Genomic DNA, 24,892 nt, shown 5'->3' on the forward strand with positions numbered 1-24,892 from the left:
AACGGGCCTGACCACCACCTAATCAACCTCCCCATCTAGGGCGACCCCTAGCTTACTGACCTCCATCCCGAGCTGACTAAGCGAGTGGGGAAGTAATTGGTGCTGAAGTCGAAGGCTAACTCCTCTGCTAAGATGAACCTCCCATAAGACGGGGACAAAACCTCTTAATATTACCCAAGTCTCCACACTTGAAGCAACCTCTCCCGGCAAATGGCAGTGGGGACTAAAGGGATCCCCATGCACCGGGATGCCCACTAGAAGAACTAGGCATAGATGACCCCTAAACTGATGGTGCCTCAGTCGAACTTTGAGCTGGAAGGGCACTGAGAGATGAGTGAACTTGATGTGAACTGTGAGAACCGTGGCCAGATGATCCACCACGGTGGCCCGAACGGGCTGGCTAAGCATGTCTGAACGGATGGCCTCTGCCATGCTGAAACTGGATGGCCTCTGTCGTGCTGAAACTGACCTCCAAAAGGAACACCACCAAAACTACCAGATCCCCGAGGCCTCTTGGCCTCCCTCTTATCTCGCTCCTGGTAGCGAATTGACTCTATCCTCTGGCATTGTCAACCACCTCCTCAAAAGAAGCGCCAGATACTCTCTCTCTGGTCAGAAAAATCCGAAGCTGATAAGTGAGGCCATCAACGAACCTCTTGATCCTCTCCCTATCCGTGGGAACTAGCCAGATAGCATGACGGGCCAACTCGAAAAATCTCATCTCATACTACGTCACGGTCATATCCCCCTAACGCAGTTGCTTGAATTGCTTGTGTAGCTCCTCTCTGCGGTAATGCGATACATACTTCTCTAGGAAGAGAATGGAGAACTGATGCCAAGTAAGGGGCGCTGCACCAATAGGCCTACACCTCTCATAAGCCTCCCACCAAGTGAAGTCAGCTCTAGAAAACTGAAAAGTAGTAAATAAACCCCCACTGGTCTCCAGAATACCCATTGTACGTAACCTCCTATTACACTTGTCTAAGAAACCCTGGGCATCCTCGCCTTCTGCACCACTGAAAGTCGGAGGCTGAAGTCTACCAAACCTCTCCAATCAATGTTGCTCATCATCAGGCATAACTAGAACCACATAATCCTGAGTAGGTGCAACCGGCTGGGCTGGCAGTGCCTCCGGTGTCTGCAGTTCTTGAACAACCTGCTCGGGTGTACCGGGGGCGGGAGTCTGAGTGCCTCCCCTAGCTTGAGAAGTTGTTGTTGTGGTAGAAACTGCGAACGCCTGATCAAGGCTAGTGCACACGGTCAAGATCTGAGCCAAGGTCTCCTGAAAATCCGGAATAACAATAGGCATAGCCGGTGCCTGAGCTGGTATTGCTGGAGCATCACCCGTTGGAACCTGATCATGAACTGGGGCGGGTGGTGGATCTGTAGGTGCTGCCCTAGCTGCTATACGGGCTATACCCCTGCCCTTACCACGGATTCGACCGTGTCCTTGGCCTCTAGTGGCAACTAGTGGTACTGGTGGTCGTCCGTGTTGACTGGTAGCACGTGTCCTCACCATCTGTGAGGGAATAGAATAATAGGAGTTTAGTGACCAGAATCAATAGATTCGCACGACAAGAATTAAAGAATGTGACATTTTTCCTAAAGGTTCTGCAGCCTCCCGAGGATAAGTACAGACGTCTTCGCACCGATCCGCGAGACTCTACTAAACCCGCTCATGACTCGTGAGACCTATGTAACTTAGGCTCTGATACCAATATGTCACAACCCCAAAACCGATCCGGTCGTGATGGCGCCTATCGTGAAACTAGGCCAGCCAACTGATTTCCAAATACTCCATATTTCATTTAAGACTTAAGTAAAACCATGTTATTAACAGAAATCCGATAAAAGATATAAAGTAGAAAATCAAAACAAAGCAAAAAATACAAGCCCGACCTCGGGTGTTACTAAGTCATGAGCAAAATACTACAACTGTTCGAAATAAACAAGACTAACATGGTCTGAGAGTAGCCAACAAATACTCTAAAAGGGGGATAAAGAAGGAGAAGGTGGGACTGCGATGGCCAGGCAGCTACCTCACTATCTCCAAGGAAAGTCCACCACTGAAATGATCAGCAACCGCTACCGTGACCCGAGATACCTGGATCTGCATACAAGGTGCAGGGGGTAACGTGAGTACACCAACTCAGTAAGTAACAAGTCCAAACTATGGACTGACAGGTAGTGATGAACCAAACCTCAACAGGCAATACCATTAAACTATACAGAAAAGTAGACATGTTTGCAGTTCAAGTAAAAACTCAATAGTAAATAAATGCAGTCTGAACAGTACGGAGTAATAAGCTTAGGAAATCTCTATGTACCAATGCACAAATAGCATGTTCAATGTTCTGTGTGCCTCCACTCACAAGCGCTCAACCACTCGCCATTGTATATGGCCATCCGGCCCAGGGAAGATCCATCCTGGAGTATATATATCACTGACCGCAGTCCCATCCCAAAGTATATATATCACTGACCGCAGTCATCCAATACCGAGGAAGGTCATTCCAGCCCTATGGAGAAGATCTATCTCCAGGTATAAATACTTCGGACAAGATCTATGTTCAGGGAAGATCCATCCCTCAATATCATCAATTGCGCTCACTGGGGGTGTAAAGTCTCCGGAGGGGCTCCTTTCAGCCCAAGCGCTATAACAAGCCAACGAAGGCATAATCAATATCTCGATGTGGCGTGCAGCCCGATCCCATACTGTCACTCAATATCAGGCTTTCGGCCTCACTCAGTCATCAATCTCCAGTCTCTCACACACGGGCTAAAAATGTCATGATACAGCCCAAACAATGATATGATGTGCCAAATAATAATAATCAAAACTGTGGCATGATATAATATACATGAACAGGACCGAGTACAGAATATCAATGAAACAAATGATAGACAACATGAAACGACCTCCCGGGTCTCAACAGTATTGGCGTGAAGCCTTAACATGATAATTAGCATGATTTACAGCTCAATAACTTGATCACATAATTACAGCACAGATATCAACAAGAAAGAGTCACTAAGCGGTGCCATGGAATGATCCAGGCCGCGATTTTCATGGTGCACGGCCACACACCCGTTACTTGGCATTTATGTCACCTCAATAGTAATCATAGAACACATAGTTCGGGGTTTCAAACCCTCAGAACCAAGTTTGGAAGTGTTACTTACCTCAAGCCAAGCCAAACTCTAGCCCACGACGCCCTTGCATCTCGATTCGGCCTACAAATGCCCCTAATCTAACCAAAATCAGTATATAACCATCAATATACGCTAAAGGAATAAAACCCATATGAAAATTATCAAATTAACTTTAAAATTCCAAAATTGGCCAAACCCGACTCCTGGGCCCACGTTTCAGAATTCAATAAAAATTACATCACAAGAATCATCATCCTCCCACGAGTCCATACATACCAAGAACATCAAAATCGGACCTCAAATGGCCCCTCAAATTCCCAATTTAAATTCTCCAATTATGAGCCCTAATTCCCCATTTTTTGCCTTTAAATCCCACTAATTTCATGTATAATTAGTTAGAAATTACCATAGAATCGAGTATTGAGTTCAAAAACCTTACTTCCAAGTGTTTCCCTTCGAATCCCTCTTCAATCCTTCTCAAAAAGCTTCAAAGTCGTTCAAAAATGATGAGAAATGGGCTAAAAATCGCGAAGATGGGTTTTTATACATTCTGCCCAAGTATTTTCTTCTTCGTGAACGCGGTAGCTTCCTCGCATTCGCGAAACACAAGCTGCCTCAGACCAATATTTCCTTTCTTCGCGAATGCCAGGGCCCACCCACGAACGCGAAGACCAAATAACCGACCCTACACGAATGCGGAACGCTCCTCGCGAACGCGTAGCTTTAACTCATGAACCTACGCGAATGTAGGACCTATATCGCGAACGCGAAGAACAAACCCGTTACCTCTCTCAACAATCCTTCGTGAATGCGAGAGCCATCTCGCGAACGTGAAGAAGGATTCTCTGCAACAAAAACACCAGCAATTTTGCCAACTTTCCAACTCCTAAAATGATCCATTAACCACCCGAAACTCACCCGAGGACTTCGGGACCTCAACCAAACATGCCAACACATCCCATAACATCATTCAAACTTGTTCCAACCTTCGGAACACTCCAAACAACATCAAAACATCAAATTACCATCGGATTCAAGCCTAAGGATTCCAAATCTTCCGAATTCCACAAACGATCAAAAAGTCTATTAAACCTCACCTGAATGACCTGAAATTTTTTGCACACATGTCACAAATGATACAACGGACCTACTCCAATTTCCGATTGCATTCCGACCCCGATATCTAAATTTTCACTGCCGACCGGAAAATATCAAATTTCCAATTTCGCCAATTCAAGCCTATTTCTACCACGGACCTCCAAATACATTCCGATCATGCTCCTAAGTCTCAAATCACCTAACGAAGCTATCTGAACCATCAGAATTCACATCCAAGACCTTTTTCACATAAGTCAAGATCCAGTTGACTTTTTCAACGTAAGTTTACTCAAGAGAGACTAAGTGTCTCATACCTCTCCAAAACAACTCCGAACCCGAACCAACCAACCTGATACCATATAATACGGCCGAACAAGACATAAAAAGCAGAAATGTAAAAATGGAGCGGTAACTCATGAAACAACCGGTCGGGTCGTTACAATTCTGGATTCTCCCATTAACAAATAGTACCAAAGCAAATGTTTTCGTCTTTTTTTATGTGCCTAGGATTTGTTTTCGTTTGTGCATGTTCCTGTACATACAAAGATTAGTTGGTGGAATAAGTTTAACTAAAAAAATAGCATTATTAATTTGTTAAGTAGGATGATAAAATAGTTTAATAGCCCGTTTGGCCAAGCTACAAAAATCAGCTTATTTTGAGAAGTGCTTTTTTTAAAAGTGCTTTTTTCAAAAGTACTTTTGGTGAGAAGTAGTTTGTGTTTGGCTAATTAGTTTGAAAAGCACTTCTGAACAACAATTAGTGTTTGGCCAAGCTTTAAAAAACTGCTTCTAAGTGTATTTTTCTCAAAAGTGCTTCTCAAAAAATTGCTTTTGGAGAGAAACTACTTTTTTCTGCTTCTCCTAAAAAGCACTTTTTTTTTCTTCCAAAAGCTTGGCCAAACACCTCAATTTCTGGTCAAAAGTGCTTTTGGCCAAAAACAAAGGACTTTTGGCCAAAAAGAAGCTTGGCCAAACAGGCTATAAGTTTGGTAAATAAAACAAATATTTAATTTTGTTTTGATATTAAAAAACTACAAATGATCATTTTTATCATAATATTTCAGATATTCCTATCATCTACTCCTTGCATACATTTTTATTCAATAAATGAAAAAGGACTCATTATCCAATTCAATCCTTCATATCTACAAATGACATTATAATTCTAATATATATATATATATATATATATATATATATATATATATATATATATATATTGTTATGAAGCAATAAAAGAAGAAGAAGAGTATTACAGAGAAAAGTAGAGAGAGAGAGAGAGAGAGAATTCTTATTGATTTGGGATAATTTACAATAGAATAGAACCCTCTATTTATAGGGAGATGGTGACTTAGCCACCAAGTAATAAACCCTAAAATTTCTCTAAATATAGACATTCACCATAAATAAAATTCTATTTATAACACTCCCCCTTGAATTTCTATTCAATAGATAATGTGCCTCGTTAAAACCTTAATTAAAATAAAACCCAGTGGAAAAAAATTCTAGAGAAGGAAAAGAAGTACACATATCTAACAATACGTCCTTTTGTTGCCTCGTTAAAAACCTTGCAAGGAAAATCCAGTGGGACAAAATCTTGTAAGGAAAAAAGAGTACAACGCGTATTAACTCCCCTTGATGAGAGCATCAATTCACATCCTTGAGCCTTCGCATTCCAATCTTGTGCACCATCTTTCAAAGGTCATTGGTAATGATTCGATAAACAAATCAGTCATATCAACTTGTATGAATATGTTACACCTTGAAACTATCATTCTTGATAGAAATGTAATGTCTTCATATAATGTTGTGGAATAGTCTTTTTAATATCTCCATAGAGGTATTCTCGCTATCATATTATCATGCTTATAGTTATAGCAAGATACATATGTACACAAATTGCACTTAGGATGTAGTACTTCAGGACCAAGAATTGTATATGCTTTAAGCGATCTGAATCCTTCATGGATTGTCATATAAGTATAGTCATATAAGTCATTTAAATAGATTTTAGATGCATATCAAGTTTCCATGTCATACCAATATATAAAATACATAAAAGTGATTGCACACACCTATTGACTTTATACTTTTGAGTGTTTGAACAACATAGACAAAACTATATGTCTTACATATGAAACCAATTCTACTTAAATTGTTTTTCTTCCATTTGGCTAATATTTTTGTGTATGTATTCGACAGACTTAAGATCCTCATCAGCGCTATCATACATGTCGACGACGAATATTTTATATCGGTTCCAACCTCCTTATTTTTATAAAGACATAACATAGAGATCTCTTCATTCATATTTTCAGGTACCTAAACCTCTCATGAGATTTTATGAAGTGTTATGTCATGTGATCTTCTAGATCACTTGTCTCCTTTATTATGATCATTTGCTCATCTTCTTTATGAAAAGGTTTATTTGAAACCGATTTGTCTATATGCTTTAAGCGTACCATAGACTTTGTCCTTCTAGGACTTAATATGAGCATTTCCAATGAGAATATAGTTACTTTCTTTGGGTCAGCAAATGCGTATGGCATGTTTTGCAATATGTTGCAAATGAATTATCTTTTTATGAACTTCAAGTTCATATTATCTTATTCGAGGATCTAGATGTACACACAATAATTCATTCCACGAAACCTTTTCCCAATTATTTATCCAGTTTCCCCCTCATGTTAGAAAATTAACTTGTTTCTTCAACTTTGACAACCCATTTTTGTGCGTTATGGTGTTAATCAAAGTATACACCGCACATCAATAATAATAAGATGGAATTATTTGGTTCCTGACCTTGAACCACTTGTAAGGGGAGAATGTAATATACTTTGGTATATAACGTATATCAAATTGATATAGATAACTTTGTTCTCGTAAGCAATTATTTAGCTATTAAGTGGAGGCACTCAATAAATTATTCTGTTAAACCAACTTATCAAGATGAAGTATCTTGAATAAAAAAATCTGGAATATGCTCTAAATTAAATTATTGAGCAGTTACCTCGCAAATACCAGGTTGCAGGTTAATAATAATCGCACATGTAACCATCTCATAGATGCATCTTGCGTGATATACATGGCAGGTGAATGAGCCCATATTCACCTTTGATATTTCCAGCATTCATGGGATTTAATCCCAATTTTTGTTGGTCTATTAATTAATGAGAACAACATAAGAGAATTCGTATAAAATTTTCTAGCTCTTCAATATTTACCCATGTGAATTCCCTTTTGTTTTTCACATCATACTTAAATTAACATGGCTAAACCAATTATGTCAACTGAATAAATTATCAATATTAATAAAGTTCAGGTTTACATCATGACATATGCAATCATCAATAAACTCTAAGTTTATTCTGATATGGGTTTTTATATCAATAAACTTTTATTTTATTGTGGCATTCTTTTGTTTGTGTAGTACAAACTGGAGAATAAAGCGGGTAATTTTTCACATACATATTACCCCGCTACAAGTTGTAGTAATAGAAGATATTAAATCTTTCCTTTATTTATAGTCTCAATATAATCAACCGCTTTCACGTATACTTTGGAAACTGAATAAGTTTCTTTGAGACTTACTACAACACAATACCTTATTGGTAATCAATTGTGTTTCTCCAAAATAATATAATTGGCTCTTGCAGAGTTCCCAATTAATTTTGTAGTGTAAGCACGTGATTTTTGCCCTATATGAGAATTACTCCCAAAAAATTCAAAAAATAAAATAATTTTTCTTGGTGTGCAATTTTTGTGATATTTTGTGATATTTTGAATAATTATTTGTATTTGTCTGTACATGTTTATTTGCTAAATTAATAAAAAATACAAAAATATGTTGCATTTTGCATGTAGGATTTAATTCTACAATTGTTAGTAATTAAATTTGTTTTACAAAAATTAAAAATTACAAAAATAGGCATTGTTTGCATTTTTAGCATTTAATGTCCAAATATACAATTTTATGCTTAATTATTACTTAATTGTGCGTTAATTGTTATTGGGAGTTAATTTGCGCTTTTATAACTTAATTTAGTTCTTAATAATAGTTTAAGTATTTTTATAATTTAGTTTTAGAAAAATAAAAGAAGAAAAGAGGGCGAAAATACAAAAAATCGGAATTGGGCCTCTTCTTCAATTTCAAGCCACAGGCCCAAAAAATTGCCCAACCTTCCCTACGACCCAGTCCATTTCGAACTGGGTCGACCCAGTCCATAACCCAACACCCCTATTGTCTAAAAAACAACACAAAACAAAAAAAAAAAAACCCTAAAAAAGACCTAAGTCATCCGCCCCCCCCCCCACTTTTGCTTCTTCTTCTCCAAGTTTCTCCAAAGCTCATCCATGGCTTCCCCCTTAAGCTCCAGCAACTTCGTCTCCTTCGACACAAGCGCACACACCACCAAGAAGCTCATCTTCTCCATGTCAAGCTCAAAAGGCTCGTCCATGGCTACGTCTTCGTCGTCGACCCATCGCCATGGCCATAACGCCATGTTTGTTGCTTCTTCTTGCTGCCTCTGCGTCGTCCATGGCTTCCCGAACTGCTGCTCCATTTTCTCCATAAGCTGCTGAACGCAGCAGCAGTAGACGACCAGCAGCTTCCTCCGTCGTAGTTGTCGTTGCTGCTGCTCGAACTTGCTTCAACTGTGCAAGGCTGCGACTCCAGCTCCTCGCCATTGTTGCTGGCTGCAAGCTTCTGCTTCACGCTGCCATGGTCGCCACTGCTGCTGTCGTTCCAGCTCGTCCAGCTGCTCCTCATCAACGCAGGCAGCCATGGCTGCCATTGCGTCTCTTCTCTTCGAGCTGCGTCTGCTTCACGTTGCTTCGTCTTCTTCGTTTCGTCAAAGTTCGAAGGTCTTTCGTTGAGTCGAGGCCCGAACAGATTTGTTTACAATCGTTGTTCGTCGTTTCATTTCCGGTTAGTTGGTTTTGAGTCTATTTCGTTTTTATATTTTTTTTCGAAGTAAAAGTCGATAAATGTTCGATCCTTGCTTTGTTCATGTCTTTCGAATTAATTTTTAGTTTGTTCATGTGTTTTGATTGAATTAATTTTCAGATTTCAAATGGAAAGTTAATTAGTGTTTTTTCATGTTTATTTCATGTTTGTTTTGTTGTTTAGGTAAGATTTTGTTAGTTTGATGTTTGTTAGATTCAAATTGAAATTTAATTAATTGTTTCTTCAATTTGTTTCATGTGTTTATGTATTGTTAGAAATTGTTAATATTGTTAAGTTCAAGCTTAAGTTCATAATTGTTTCTTCGTCGATCTTGTTATTTGTCTAAAAAGAATTTAGTTGTGTTAAAGGAAATATATTGATTTAATCGTTTGAATCCGTCATGTTTGTTGTTTAATATTGATTTCATCCATGTTCATACTTTGTTTGTTTGATCTTGAATCCGAAATTTGTATAGTTTGATTTTTGTTTACCATTTATGATTATTTCTTGAATTTGTCTCATAATCTTGTTTAAAGTTTAATATAGGAATTGTTGGTTGTAATGTTGTTAGAGTTGATTTTAAGTTCAATATGATTGAATTTAGAAATCTAAATATACTTGTTTGTTGTTGTTGTTGAATCCGAAAATAGGATTGTTTGTTGCTAAAATATTGTTCAATCAAATTTTAGTTGTTCTTTGTTGTTCAATTTGTGTTCATGTGATTTGTTGTTGAAATGTTGTTGAAATCATGTTCATGTGATTTGTTGTTGAAATGTTGAAGAAATCATGTTCATGAAATTTGTTGTTTGAACATTGTTAGAAATTAATCATATTGTCTATATTTTGGTTAAGTTTGATTAATTGATGTGTTATAGCTGATGGGTAGTTTGGTAATTTGCAGTACGTTCAGGGGTAGTTTGGTAATTTCAGTAAGGTCGGAGGGGTAGTTTAGGAATTGTACATTTTGTAATTTTTTTATGTGAAGCATGGGGGACAAAATGAAATGGGGTGGGTTGTGATATAGTTGTTTAATATAAAGGAGGGACAAGACAAAATTTAGTAGGGGGAATCTTGTATTTATTTATGTTAGGCATGGGGGACAAAATGAAATGGGGTGGGTTGTGATATAGTTATTTAATATAAAGTAGGGACAATACAAATTTTAGTGTGGGAGAATCTTGTATTTGTTTATGTTAGGCATGGGGGACAAAATATAATGGGGTAGTGTGATATATTTATTTAATGTAATGGGGATGAGTGGGAAGATAATGAGTTTGGTAGAGAAAATGGGTTGATTTTAATTGGTTAAAAGATTTATGGAATGGGATATAAGTAGAGGTCTTGTAAAACAGAACAAAAAAAAACAGACACAGACAAAGAAGAACGAGAGAGAGAAACGAATCTGAAAATAAGAGAGAGAAAAAGGGCTGAACATTTAAGAGAGAGAAAATTCCAAAAAATATTTAAACTTTCAAAAAAAAACTAAAAAAAATCTTCTGCTTTCTTTCATTGTTTGAAATCAGAATTAATTGTTGTTTCATCAAAGCTTGAAGCTTTTGTTATTTTTTTTGGGATTACTGCTCCACTGGTTTGCAAACTCTGTTCCTGGGTTGTTACTGTTGCTGGGCTGTTGTTGCTGTGTTGTACTATTATTACTGCTGCTGATTCTCATCTTCATTTTCTTTTGCTTCCAATATCAGGTACACAACTGAAAAGCTGGTTATTGTAATCCGAATATGAAGCATGAATACGAAAAATGAAGAGTTGAAATTCTGAATTAGCTTTAATTATATTTTGATTTTTATTTGTATGTACAAATTATTTAGCTTGCAAAAAAATCAGAATCATGTAGCTATTTAATACACATAGTGGAACGTTCGACGATAGTTTAACAGTTGAACTATCTGCATATATTGCCTAAATAAATAAATGGTGTAGTAACTTCGTCGAGTCAAAAATCAAACGAATAGGCCATCTAGTAGGAACTTGGTAGAAATATTGTTTAGAGTAAATATTATTGGTTAATTTCAGCATGTAAATAAATTAAGACATTTTTTTATTTTATTTTGTAGAGACAGATTTAATAGAAAATAATGTAGGCATTTTAGGATTGTCTTTTAAAAATAAATGAGATGAGCCTCGCCCAATAAAATGCACCAATTGCGGGGCCCTCAATAAATGTTTAATTGAGTATTTAGAATTCGGGATGGACTGTTTAGTGAATTCCACGGTCTTACCCATAAATAATAATACGTTAATCGCTTTAGGCACGATGTTAATAATAATACATTCTTAAACACGGGTGCGCATTTTTGCGACCCAAATCCAAATCCCAAAACATTGAATAAAATGTGTTCCGGATTGCGGGTGCATTTCATGTGACGTAATCCAAAGACATGTTTTAAACAATGTTCACATTCTTGTAAAAATAATAATAATAACAATAAAAGCGGTTAAAAGTTAAAATTGCACTATAGTTTTTGAACATGTATTAAAATCAGATATTTTAGCCATTACAACAGTTTAAGCGACCGTGCTAGAACCACGGGATTCGGGGGTGCCTAACACCTTCCCTCGGGTCAACAGAATTCCTTACTTAGAATTTCTGGTTCGCAGACTTCATTTGGAAAGTCGAATATTTTCCTCGATTCGGGATTAAATTGGTGACTTGGGACACCCTAAATCTCCCAAGTGGCGACTCTGAAATAAATAAACAAATCCCGTTTCGATTGTCCTTTAATTGGAAAAAACTCCCTACGCCCCCCGCGGGGGAGGAAAAAGGAGGTGTGACATGTAGTACCACATATTCATCAACATCCATATGATGAATATCTCTTTTAAAGAGAAAGTTATACCATTATGGTAATTGTCAAAATTATATGCAAGATTTGTTTCTTGCATCATTGTTGTCCTTTAATAATCACATTGCATAATATTTTGGCGTACAACAAGTACGTGGTCAGTGATATTCATGCCATATAATGATATTATTTTCTTATTTCATCACAAACCTCCCTCTAGAGATGAGTGTGGTATATTCACTACCACTAGCATGTTCATATTCTTCCAAGAATGAATATGTATTCATAAATCAGATGTTGTCACATTCACATCATGAATGGACCATAATCATATATATGTGCTTTATAAAATCTCATGTCAAATCGATGACAAATATTACTTTCACAGAGTGAAGAATTATTTTGAGAATCCCTATTATTTTCATTACCACAATGAGACGATTATAATTTCGTCTATTGTCACGTCTACATCCATTGATATATTTATAGTAATAATTTTATCTTCTTTCAAACGTATCATATATTGCTATCACATTCTCTTAAGGGAATGAGAATGAAGCAAATTCAATGGGACGGGTTTTCACTTCTTTGCCCACAATCATACATGAATTTGATCATGGCAAGATAGAGAAATTTTACCACTTCGAGTGGTTATAATTTCTTACAAACTCTATTCGAGTTATAATCAAAGTTTATTGTCTTTTCTTGTATTTAAAATCAAATTATAGAATTCAAGAATTTAAAAAAAAAAAAGAAATAAGGTAAAATACTTACCTTAAATCCAGAATTTAATCATGAAGGAAGTTCATGGATCAATTGACAATCATTATGCTCCATCCCAAAGCTTCTACTCAATAGGTTAGAGTCTCATGTTGATAACGTGTTATGAAACAATAAAAGAAGAAAAGAGTATTACAGAGAAAAGTAGAGAGAGATAATTCTTATTGATTTGGGATAATTTACAATGGAATAGAACTCTCTATTTATAGGGAGAGGGTGACTTAGCCACCAAGTAATAAACCCTAGAATTTCTCTAAATATAGACATTCACCATAAATAAAATTCTATTTATAACATATGTGTGTGTGTGTGTGTGAAGAAGACGAAGAATTTGTGCATGATGTGTTGGTTTTTTTAAGGTAAAGTGTGAAAAAAAATGGAGGAAAAAAATATATTTGAAATGATTCATTTTTGCAACCGAACTTTGTCCTTCACTGGAAAGGAAGAGAAAGATAGGTGTTCCTCAAGCAAACTTATACCTACGTCATCATTGAGTCAATTCCCTGTTTTTCTCATTTAGCCTTTTCTTTCATAAACAATAATACTCCTAATAGTTTGATCGTACATATATTAAAGTTTTGAAAGTATCTTTTCATATTTTAAAAAAAATAATGTTAACCAGTAAGAAAGGAAATTCATCTTACGAATGTTAACTTGCATACGGATTACTTATTTATTTTAAATGATTATGTTTGGACAATATTTGGTTGTAGTTTGAAAAATAAGTATTTTGCGTTTGAAGTTGGAATTATTTGACATGAATTTCACTTAGAGAAGAAGTTAGAACTTTTGTGAGGTAAATATTACATCCTTTTAGATACTCAAAGGAAACTTTTAGGTTCACATTTTTTTATTTAAAAGTAAAATTAAAAATTAGATAAAATTATAAATTAAATATTTAATTGCAAATAATGTGTGTCCAAATGCCTTTATAACTAAAGAAATTTTTAAAGCATGCATATGATAAAAGTTCAGTATATTGCAATACAAACTTTATAATAATGATATAAGATAAAGGTGCAACGCACGTTCAGAAAGACTAGTTAATTAAAAAAAAATGCAATCCTATTTGGCGCCATTTCTCCATATATAAATAGGAGTAATTTATTTTGGTAGATTTAAAGGGTAAGACAAACCAAGGACAGAACACCCCCCCCCCCCCAATATTTGTTCTTTCTTACACAAAAGTGGATCTGGAATACCAGGCAGAAAACATAGATATGTTTTATGTTTCAAATAGACTAGTGATAATGTAAATGCCCAGATAGTAGTGTCCAAATAGCTCTTTTACACAAGAACGGAAAAGGGACAAGTATATCCTTCTACTATCCAAAATAGTTTAAATATATCCTCTATTTCACTATTAGTGTATTTGTACCCCTACCGTTATATTTTTGATCGAAATTACCCTTAATTCTAACGGAGGGATACATGGCAGCTCAGGAACAAAAGGACCAATTTACACCTGGATCCAATTAAAATCCACCCTAATTTTGTACCCATACCCGACTCAATTTTCCACTTAAATCAACAAAAACCTCAAGAACATCTGATGCCAAAATTCTACAATCTTCCGGCGTCGATGCTGCTTCTGATACATCCGATGCCGAGTTCGGTTTGTTAGAAAGATTTTATTCTCCCAATTGACCCACTCTATCACAAACACAATCACAAATCACAAATTTATTTAAGTGTTGACCAACGAAGCAACATGTAAAAGGGTTTTGATTAATCGGAAAATAAAACTGTTTCCTAGTTCGATGAGGAATTTGTGATTGTGCTTTGTTAGGGGAGACCTGAGGCACAAATTTGATATAAGCAAAAGAAACTTTGGTGATAAAATAAATAAATTGAAACCCATCCTAAAGAACAAGCTTTGGATGTGGGTATGAAAATTAACTTTTGTGATTTCGAAGACAGTGATAGTTGGGTCTCAAAATTGAAGATAGGTGCCACAAGATGAGCAGTCGCACAAAAAGAAAAGGGGTCATCTTCTTCCACCGAAAGCAGCGGCAACTAAAACACTCACGAACTCCTTTTCATTTTACTCTCATTGTAACAGTTTTCTTTTTAATTCCATTAAAAAGTTTTAACTCCATTAAAGACCTCACATCATCCTAAAATACCGTGACCAAAGCTCACTCACACGCAGCGGCTCCGCCGAACCACCCCCATTTCGTCGCCGTGAAATCGATACACCACCATTGCAGCTCTTTTGGGTCTTGAATTTCCGAAATCTGAAATCGTTAATTTGTTGGAATTTTGAAAGTTGTTTGAGTTGTGAAGCTACACATTATTAAAAATCTGATTTCAATCCATTGTTGCTGTCTGAAATTAACTTAGAAACCAAAATGTTAAGAGTTTAATTTGGAGATATTCTTTTGATTTTTGTTTTTTGTCAAAACTCATAGTAATAGTAGGGAATTGAGTCGGGTTTGGGTACAAAATTCGGGTGGATTTTAATTGGATCCAGGTGTAGAAACGCGGGGTGGGTCCTTTGTTCCTAAGCTGCCACGTGTCCCTCCGCTAAAATTAAGGGTAATTTTGACCCAAAGTATAACGGTAGGGGTTCAAACATCCTGATAGTAAAACGGAGGGTAAATTTAAACAATTTTCGATAGTAGAAGAATATATCTGACCTTTTTCCGTATTAAGAACTTCCTCCACCTCAAAACTGTCCCAACATATTAACTTGCAAAAGAAGTTGCAAAGTCACGCCAAGATCGAGCTGAAACAATGTATATACTTTGAGGGAGCTTTAAACATCCATAAACTTCATCAGCAAACAACAATCTCACCCTGTAACATAATTCAACAACTGCTCGCGCAAAATCTGCACTAAAACAACTAAAGGCATTATGATCGTTCTGATTTCACAGGAAAATACACAAGAAGAGAGACAACTACCTATAATTATTTTCCCTACATTGACCTCTTCAGACATATTTCTACTGAGAACTCAAACAGACGAGAGAATCAATTCAAAATTTATTTGACTAAAGCTTATAAGTAAATTTTGTAATCAGCCTTCCATGCGATTAACTGCTGATCAAAGTGTGGTAATTGGAAAGATATTTAAGTTATAGCAACAATGAGACAACACTCACCTATGCTGCATATGTAACTTTAAGGCGCTCTTCCAAGTAGTCTCCGGCCCGAATTGGAGGGTATCTATTGAAAAATCAACAGGAAAGAACTGATATGAGACAATAAGAGATCATAATTGTCACATGCAGAAGCATCCATATGGCTTATTTATCCTGATTAGTTTCTTTACCACAAAATTCAAGTGGCCAATTTCTCAACCACAAGGAAAGAATAACGCAATCCATCTGTGAGTTCGTGCCCTGAGAATTTTTTTCTTTATTTTATCTTTTTCAGAATATAAAGTCCACATCCCCACCATTTTCCCTCTTAGTTTGGATTCTCCTTTTTTTTTTTGGGTTTCCTTTTTGGGGTTTTCCCAAATGCTAAACTACAAAGGAGTCTAGCATAATGAAATGGAATCGTATTCTGGCACCTGACAATGGTATTCGTTGCAATGAATGCCGGAAAGCAACCAAAATACTTTAATCTAAGTTTAGTATGCCAATTTAACGAGTTACCAATGAAAAGATAACAGTGTCAGTGAATAAAATGTGGAACACCATATATGAGATGGCTGGCGGTGAGGAGGGAATAGGTGTTGGCGAAACCTGAGGGCAGAGGGGCAAGGATGAAGGCCGGGGGAAAAGACGGGAATTAATTGTCTTGACCTAGGGGAAAGTAGGGGGTAGGCTAGCTTAGGAGGGGCAAAGGGCAGTACTCGAGATTGAGGAAGGAGGAAGGGGACTGCCATACACATACTCAAGAAGCGGGAGTAAGGGGAAGGCGAGAGAGAAGAAGGCTCGTGAAAAAGTTGAGGGTAGAATAGCATTTTATAGACCATTCCTTAATTGCACCCTTTAATGGAATGGAAACTCCACTGAAGGCATGAACGGTGTCAACTACTGAATCAAAATTATGAAGGAGTCAAGAATACCAAACATGAGAATAGAACGAAACATCAGAATTACCTTTCTGTTCTGGGAGAGTGGGATAATCAATTTGCATCAAGTAGGCTTAAGGGGCAGCCAGAAAACCAACTTTGGAAAGAAAAAGTTTTGGGAAAGACCAGGAATAGGAATTATGACGGAATCAAGATTACCAAATATGGGAATAGAATGACCACCAGAATCGTATTGCATTTTGTGATCATCCTACCGTATCGAACAGATCATATGAGAAAGCCTGCAGCTGCCTCTGAAGGAAAAACTTTATGACAAGAGCATAAAGGCACATCGTCAGATCTCCCAATCAAAGAAGATTATGATTCATATAAGAAATTAATTAAGTTTGCAGAATTTCACGATAGAATTTTCTTTTTACGACTTCAACATCCATGAACAATAAGAGCAAAGTCTAGGAGATGTTAAAAGGACAGAATAAAGCTTTGACCAAAGTCATCAACATATTTTCAAAATAACAGCATCAGGCTCACCACTAGCACAAAAAACTTGCAAGTACCTGGGAGGAGATGAATCACTACAGCAACTCTTCAAGCACTCCACCACACAATCTGGATTTGGCTCTAAAAAGAAAGCCATCTACATGTTGCCACCAGTATTTGGTTAGCTTAAGTTGCATAATTCTAATGCCAGCAGAATGAAGAGTCAAGAGTATATTTAGAATGCTTTGAATTGTTCATACATTATCAGATTGCATATGGCAAGAAATGAGATATATTGCATAAGCCGCAACAGAAAAAGCCAGAGACATATATTCTTTTCACTAAAACACTTTACTTCATAGGAACTTCTTACAAAGTACTTTTTAGGATATCTCATGTAAGAATATGAAAAAGAAAGATTGCGAGAATGTGTCACTTAATGCGGAATTCCTTCATAGACATTCTGTATAATATATACAACATTCCACCGAGCAGTGGAGATATTTTCCAACATACAATAGCTACCATCTGCGCTAGATCAGCTCTCTTGGGAGTTCCCTTTAATTGAAAGTTCAGAGAATACGGCTATTATTTCTCTCTCCCCACCCCACTGCTAGTAATACTTGTATCCTCCTCTCTCCACTTTCAAAGATGATAGATCCAAAACATGTCAGAACAAGGATTCAACTAATCAAACCATAAATACCAATATTTCCCAGACATGCATTGATATGAAATAAGGGGTAAAACACAAAGAGTTTGACAAGAAAAAGGAGAGCAACACATGATGAAATCTTGATTACCGAAAAACGTTCTTGCCCTGTTGGCATAACTCTATGCAACGTAGACCTACAAATGTATAATTTATGTTACTGAGAATTTGGTAAAATGAACTTTCAGCACAGAAAAAAGCAATATGAAGAAATATAACATCTCTCGACACAGAATAGGTAAAGACCCTAGGGAAGGATTATGCTGTCTTTAGATATAAAAGAGAACAGAAGAGATTTGCACTACCGAAATAAGCAGTTTGTCCATCTCTCCATCATATCTCCAATATTAACTATGAAAGTCCTGCAGAACAACAATTGGAAAGAAAATTCAGCAGTTAAGTGATGATACCATGTATTATACTACATAACCAAGCCAAAGAGAAGATTAAATATTAAACAGAGTAGAAAGGGAATGTTGGCGATGACATAGGAAAATACTGGCCGAAACATTCATGGTATAATGCTTGGAAATAAATTAGCCCCTTAATGAAGCAATTCTCAAAAACTTTTCCAAAAAGGTAAACAAGAAGGTATTTAGACTCGTTCACGGAGAGAAAGACATACAAAACACACCTACTAATAAATCTCTGACTTTATAAAGCAGTTACTTTTGAATAACAATGCCGCGAGAAGTACCTTAGTTGAAGGGATCTTGGAAATTAACAAAGAAAGATGAGAGAAGTTTTGAGGCTTTTGCCTGCTATTCTGACAATCTTCCTTCGCAATTTAAGTGAAGAAAACTTGGTCAACTCGAACATATCTGGTTCTGGTATCTCATCTACAAGGGAACAATCTAAGACTAACTCATCCAGTTGAAACAAGGTTGAATTAAATCTAGTTAAAGCAAAGGATCCTAAATTTTTCATTTCCATTTTGGATCACTAATCAACAGCAATCTGTAACCTGTAATTGTGATAGACTCAAGACCGTAGGACTGTTTTTTAAGCCGAAGGGGAAGGGCTCTTTCTTCTTCTATTTTTTTTCTTTTTTGGGTGGAAGTGGGCATCTGGGAAGAGGTCTAGGACAACTTGGCAGCCATTAGAGAATATTAAGCATGATAAAGAGCTCGTTCAACTGGTTGAGAACATTCATGACGTCACTACAGGATGCAGATAGGAAGCCCCTATACGTAGAAAAAAAAAAGGAAAAAAGAAAGATAGAAGAGAACTTCTCACATATTAAGTAGTGGGAAGCTCTCTGAAGTAGTAGACGACACTCAGGATGTGCATAAGAATGCAGATATAGGAATGTCCCTTTATCTCAACAAATTTAAGAGATGAGCTTGAAATGGATCTAAAAGGATCATTTGCAATAGAACCCCAAATCATTAAATGTGGTGAGAATATCCCATTATAGCATCAAGAAAACAGAAGACCTTTCCACATCTGAATAGAGTTTTGCAGATTGTCATCCAGCATCAGCAGATTAATCGTAATGATTGACACCTCACATTGGTTGCAACCTTCTAGAGTGGTGCACATGGACAAAAGGGAAACAGTGGAATATTGCAAAACTAGATAAATATAACAATGCTCATCATTTTCACGTTGAAACTTTTCACTCATTAGGAGAGGCTCAAATTCAATCTTGATCAGGCTTGTCTCTGACTCCAGAATACATCAATCAAAAATATCTGTATTTGAATGACCATCGAACCTACCCACTGAGGTGATGCACATCTTCCCATATCTGAGGTCGCTTAAATTTCTCCCGGCAAACCTGTTAGCTCTAGAACCAGTTAATATATGCATTCATGAGAACCAACATTTGGATAAAAGAAAAAACATTTCATATCAGACGTGCCTGAAGTCCACCAACACCATCAGTAGCTAGAAGAGTTAACATCCCATAGTCTGAATGAGCAGAAGCACCATACACCACTTGTTCAGATAATTGTAACTCACCTACAGAAAGTTTACATAAAGCATTTGATTTAATGATCAAAAGCCCCACTGTTCAATTTGCATGATTTAAATCATTTTGCCAAGCACATCGTTATCCTATAGTTTATAGGAAATTCAAGTATTGCATAAGATGCAGTTATCAAGCATGGAAACATTGACTGTGTAAAAAGGAGCAATAAGTAGTCACTTCTCCAGTTCAAGATGCGTCATTAAACAAATACGCATAATCAAAAGAAAGAACACTAACAGCACAGAAACTGCAGTCCACCCTGAAAAAACTTTTTTGCATATTCACAAGCAGCAATCAACAAAGATGTTTCCCCTTTTCACTCCCTCTTCATATCATCTTGAGGTGCAACAGCAAAACTAATATTTAGACAGGAAACAGGTACTGATCACCTATTAAAATACAGGAAGAAAAAAACTCAAAAAGATGGATGCCGTTTAAGGGACTAAACCTGGATAATGTAACAAACGAAGGAATGCATTAGGTGAGTCACATGCCCCTGCTTTGTGAAAGAAGTCCTCATCCAATTCCAATGCCAAAGCAATCAGTGAAATTAGTCTTATCCCGGCATCCCTGAGACAAGAAAGTCAAATCAACCACAAATCAAGTAACCTAGCCATCTATAAAACACTGAGCTTTTAGCAAGAAGATGAAGACCAATGATCAGAGGTGCAACTTAAACATTTAACTTTCAGTTACACAAAATTATAAGCACAGGGAACTGAGTGGTATGAAATATTTATAGGGGTTGGTGTTACAGTTGATTATATCAAGAGGAAGTTTAGGGAATAAGGAAATCTAAAATTGCTTTTAAAAAATATCAAAGTGATACTCACAAGACTCTTTTATAGTAATCCTCCATGATTGATCTCCAACATGGCAGAATTTCTGGACATTCCAAATGTAAGAAAACATCAAAGAGTCACCACATAAGTCTGGAGAAATCTGTGCTTCAAATATAAATCAGTCTCGAGGCACACGTGAATTGATGCACGAATAAACAAATCCGAGCATTTGATGGTAGTATCTTGTTACAACTTACAAGGATTATCCACCATAATAAAGACAAACAAACCCCAAGAGCCTAAGTATATTAAGGACAAGATCATGCTGTAACCTCAAATAAAGATGTAGAGAATACCTACTGCAGGCCACTGATTCAAGGTACCAACAGCCGTACTGTCTTCCAGAGGACCAATGTAGAAGCTTTCTTTTGAGTCGCCTGCACTCCAATGATGAGACAAAGATTTAAGCTACCTTCTGTCTTACCATCCCCAAATGCAGATCACAACTCGCAAATGTAACTAACAAAAGCCTACTGAAGAAAAGTGGCATAAGAGGAAAGTCTATACACGAAAAACATTTGTTAGGCAAAGAGATAGCCTTTAGGTAAACAAGACCTTGGATAGGACAAATGTAGCTTAATCTATGCTTATACCTAATGAAATTAACTGATTTACCACATGGTTGAGACCAACTCAACCAAATTGTTTTAATCATGTTGTAAATTCAGCAGCAAAATTAATTTTTGTACAGAATTTCAGCCGTCTGCTATGCAGCAGCTAACGTTCTGTGTCAATGCAAACAACAAAAACATCTCCATAGAATGTTCAGATCAGATCAATAGACATTCCTCTTTTAGATAAATTTTATCACCTTAATTAATATGCATTCTTACCTCAACCAGTGACTAGTGCTCTCATGTTAGTGCTAAATTAACTTGGTTTTGTGCAAACGCCGAGGGCATGAAAAAGCAAAACTACCTTGGGTACCAGAAGAGGGATCGAGATTCTCAGCATAAAGGGGAGTATAACCTCTGTTGTTCCTCCGTACCAGTTTCATCTTCTCTTCAACTGGCAGAGAGAAATACGTTTTGCTGTGTTCAAGCACTTTCTTAAACAGCTTTTCCTCTACCCCATGGTTTATAAGGTAAAAGAAACCAACTTCAACACATGCCTACACCAAAACAATTCACAATGGATTGAGTAACTGGCCTTATAATTCAAGATCAAAAATTTAGTAAAAGAGTCCAATTACGTTGGTTTTGAGATAATAAAGAAAAAGAGAGACCTGACGAATTGCACGAGCGGTGGAAACACGATCAGGGGAAATAAGGTCGATAATGGGTAGTTGAAGTGATTCTGCCATTATAACTACTCTTACAATGTTTTGTTGGTCCGTCCAAAAATTGAATGGCTTTTCTCCGGTAAAAATTACGACACTACAAGAAGCAGACCGTCAGTCCAAAAAATCAAAACCACCTCTAGTTTTTCAATTTGTGACCATTTCTGATGACTTCGTTTCGATTTGTGGGTCAACGTTTGTAAGAAAAGATTGTTTATGTTTTAAGTTGAAACAAAAGAAGTAAGTGTTTGGATAGTTGTAGTCTTTAGCAAACCACGAGAGGAAAATTTTTACTTTGGTATCTTTGCTCGCTTCCGTGCTACCTTCCGTGACTAGCATCAATATATTACACGCACCAATCATATTTTGACATGTGTTTTTCTTATTTAACTGTTTATATTTTCTTTTTTTCACTATTTATTTTAAAATTATATTTTATTTTATTTTATTTTCCTTTTAAAAATAAGGTACTGGTAAAGTTATTGACATGTGACAAAGAGGTCACGGGTTCGAGCCGTGAAAACAACCTCTCGCAGAAAAGTAAAGTAAAGCGACCCTTATGGTCCGGTCCTTTTCGAACCCCGCACATAGCGGGAGTTTAATGCACCGGCCTGCCCTTTTTTTCTTTTCTTCTTCTCCGTTTCGATCTCTGAAACTCCATCAATGGCAGATGGATATTTATCAAGTTTCAGTCATTCAAATCAATATAACCTCAAATTTTAGCATCGAATATCAAATCCCACAAGGTTTGAATAGCCAATCATATTTAAATATGAGGATTCAAATCATCGGTAACGGACTTTCGAAGAACCCGCAATGAAGTTCAAAATTTGCGTTTAAATCCTAAAAATAAAATAAAAAATCCGTAAGCAACCCGAATTTGCACTCCAAATTTGATTTTTGGACTTTAAAAAGAGGTACCACAATTTCCTTCGATAATTTAAGTTCGATTCTTCAAAACCCATCATTTCGTTCGTCGGCTTCAGTCCTTTTCGTAATCAAGGATATTGAAATAGTTGTTGCGGAAGCCAAATGTATATGGTGTGAATGAGTCACAACTATTATACAAAAAATTATGACAGCAACCAAATAATAAATAAGACAATAAAGCAACAATAAAAGGAATACCAGAATTTATGAGGTTCGGCCAATTTTGCCTACTTCCTCGGACACAACCAATATTTTATTCCGCTCCAAAAATACAAGTGAAATAATACTAAAGAGAGAAGATACAAATGCCTTAAGAAGATAAGAAGGCAAATGAGAGGTGTGTTTAAATCCTAAACATTAGGCCTTCTTTTATAGGGAGAAATTCTTCCAAAATTAAGTCTCCCACCGATGTGGGAGTTTGCCATTTTCAACAAATCTCCACCTTGGCAAATTTTCACATCTTTAATTTTCTCTCGGTAACAATTTTTGGTTGTGTCTTCATTTTCAATCTTCAGTGTTCAACAATGTTGATCAAATCCAAACAATGTTGAAACTTGACCGCAGTCACCACTTTTGTCACCATATCAGCAGGATTCTCTGTAGTATGAATTTTCTTCACCGTGATCCACCTTCTTCTATGATTTCTCGTACGAAATGATACCGAACATCAATGTGCTTCGTCCTTGCATGATAAACTTGGTTCTTCGCTAATTGAATAGCACTTTGACTATCACAAAAAATTGTGATACCTTTTTGTTCAACACCAAGCTCCTTTAGCAATCCTTGAAGCCAAATTGCCTCTTTCACAGCCTCTGTAATAGCCATGTACTCTGCCTCTGTTGTAGACAAAGCAACTGTTGACTGCAAAGTAGACTTCCAACTAACTGGTGCCTTTGCAAAAGTAAACACATAACCAGTAGTTGATCTTCGTTTGTCCAGATCACCCGCAAAATCTGAGTCACAATATCCAACTACAGACTGATTGTCTTCCTGCTCAAAAACTAACCCGACATCTACAGTATTATGAATATACCGTAGAATCCACTTCACAGCTTGCCAATGCTCCTTCCCTGGATTGTGCATATATCTGCTAATAACTCCAACAGCTTGTGAAATGTCAGGCCTTGTGCAAACCATTGCATACATCAAGCTACCAACAACATTTGCGTATGGTACCTTTGACATATACTCTCGTTCAGCTTCATCCATTGGCGACATAGTAGTACTTAGCTTAAAATGGGAAGCAAGTGGAGTACTAACTGGCTTAGTCTTGTCATCTATGCCAAAACGTTGAAGTACTCTCTTCAAATATTCCTTTTGAGATAAACAGAGTTTCTTTGAACGTCTATCTCTAATTATCTCCATGCCAAGAATTTTCTTTGCCTCACCCAAATCCTTCATCTCGAACTCCTTCTTCAGTTGAATCTTCAACTTATCAATTTCTTCCGAATTCTTGGAAGCTATCAACATATCATCAACATATAGGAGAAGATATACAAAGGAACCATCTTTAAGCTTGTGCAAATACACACAATGATCGTATTTGCTTCTCTTGTACCCTTGCCGCAACATAAACTCGTCAAATCGCTTGTACCATTGTCTAGAAGATTGTTTCAATCCGTACAACGATTTTTCAAGTTTGCACACCATATTTTCTTTTCCAGCAACTTTGAATCCTTCTGGCTGAGTCATGTAGATTTCCTCCTCCAAGTTTCCATGTAAAAACGCAGTTTTTACATCCATCTGAACTAGTTCCAAATCCAATTGTGCTACCAAAGCCAACATAATTCTAATGGAGGAATGTTTTACAACTGGAGAAAACACTTCATTGTAATCAATTCCCTCCTTTTGAGCATATCCTTTGGCCACCAATCTTGCTTTGTAGCGAACATCTACTTGGTTAGGAAAT

General features: G+C 36.8%; 1 protein-coding gene across 4 annotated transcripts; it reads right to left on the bottom strand.

The window, feature by feature from the left end:
• Window positions 1-15,334: 15,334 nt before the first annotated feature.
• On the bottom strand, window positions 15,335-22,353 carry LOC104236516 (2-oxoglutarate-Fe(II) type oxidoreductase hxnY-like). 4 transcript variants are annotated; one of them, XM_009790442.2, is made up of 12 exons: window positions 22,000-22,353; window positions 21,693-21,885; window positions 21,071-21,151; window positions 20,766-20,817; window positions 20,381-20,502; window positions 19,822-19,922; window positions 19,679-19,737; window positions 18,263-18,319; window positions 18,049-18,094; window positions 17,323-17,402; window positions 15,885-15,948; window positions 15,335-15,610 (listed from the first exon to the last, which is right to left on the bottom strand). In XM_009790442.2, the coding sequence occupies exons 1-11, from the start codon at window positions 22,075-22,077 to the stop codon at window positions 15,885-15,887; spliced, it is 933 nt and encodes a 310-aa protein (XP_009788744.1). In that variant the 5' UTR covers window positions 22,078-22,353; the 3' UTR covers window positions 15,335-15,610. The 4 variants fall into 4 exon arrangements, 3 of the variants coding, with proteins under 3 accessions (XP_009788744.1, XP_009788745.1, XP_070003706.1); XM_009790443.2 differs by having other exon boundaries at window positions 15,335-15,615; XM_070147605.1 differs by having other exon boundaries at window positions 15,335-15,624.
• Window positions 22,354-24,892: the final 2,539 nt, after the last annotated feature.

This window comes from Nicotiana sylvestris, chromosome 6 (genome assembly GCF_000393655.2).
Source record: "Nicotiana sylvestris chromosome 6, ASM39365v2, whole genome shotgun sequence".
NCBI classification, from domain to species: Eukaryota; Viridiplantae; Streptophyta; class Magnoliopsida; order Solanales; family Solanaceae; genus Nicotiana; species Nicotiana sylvestris.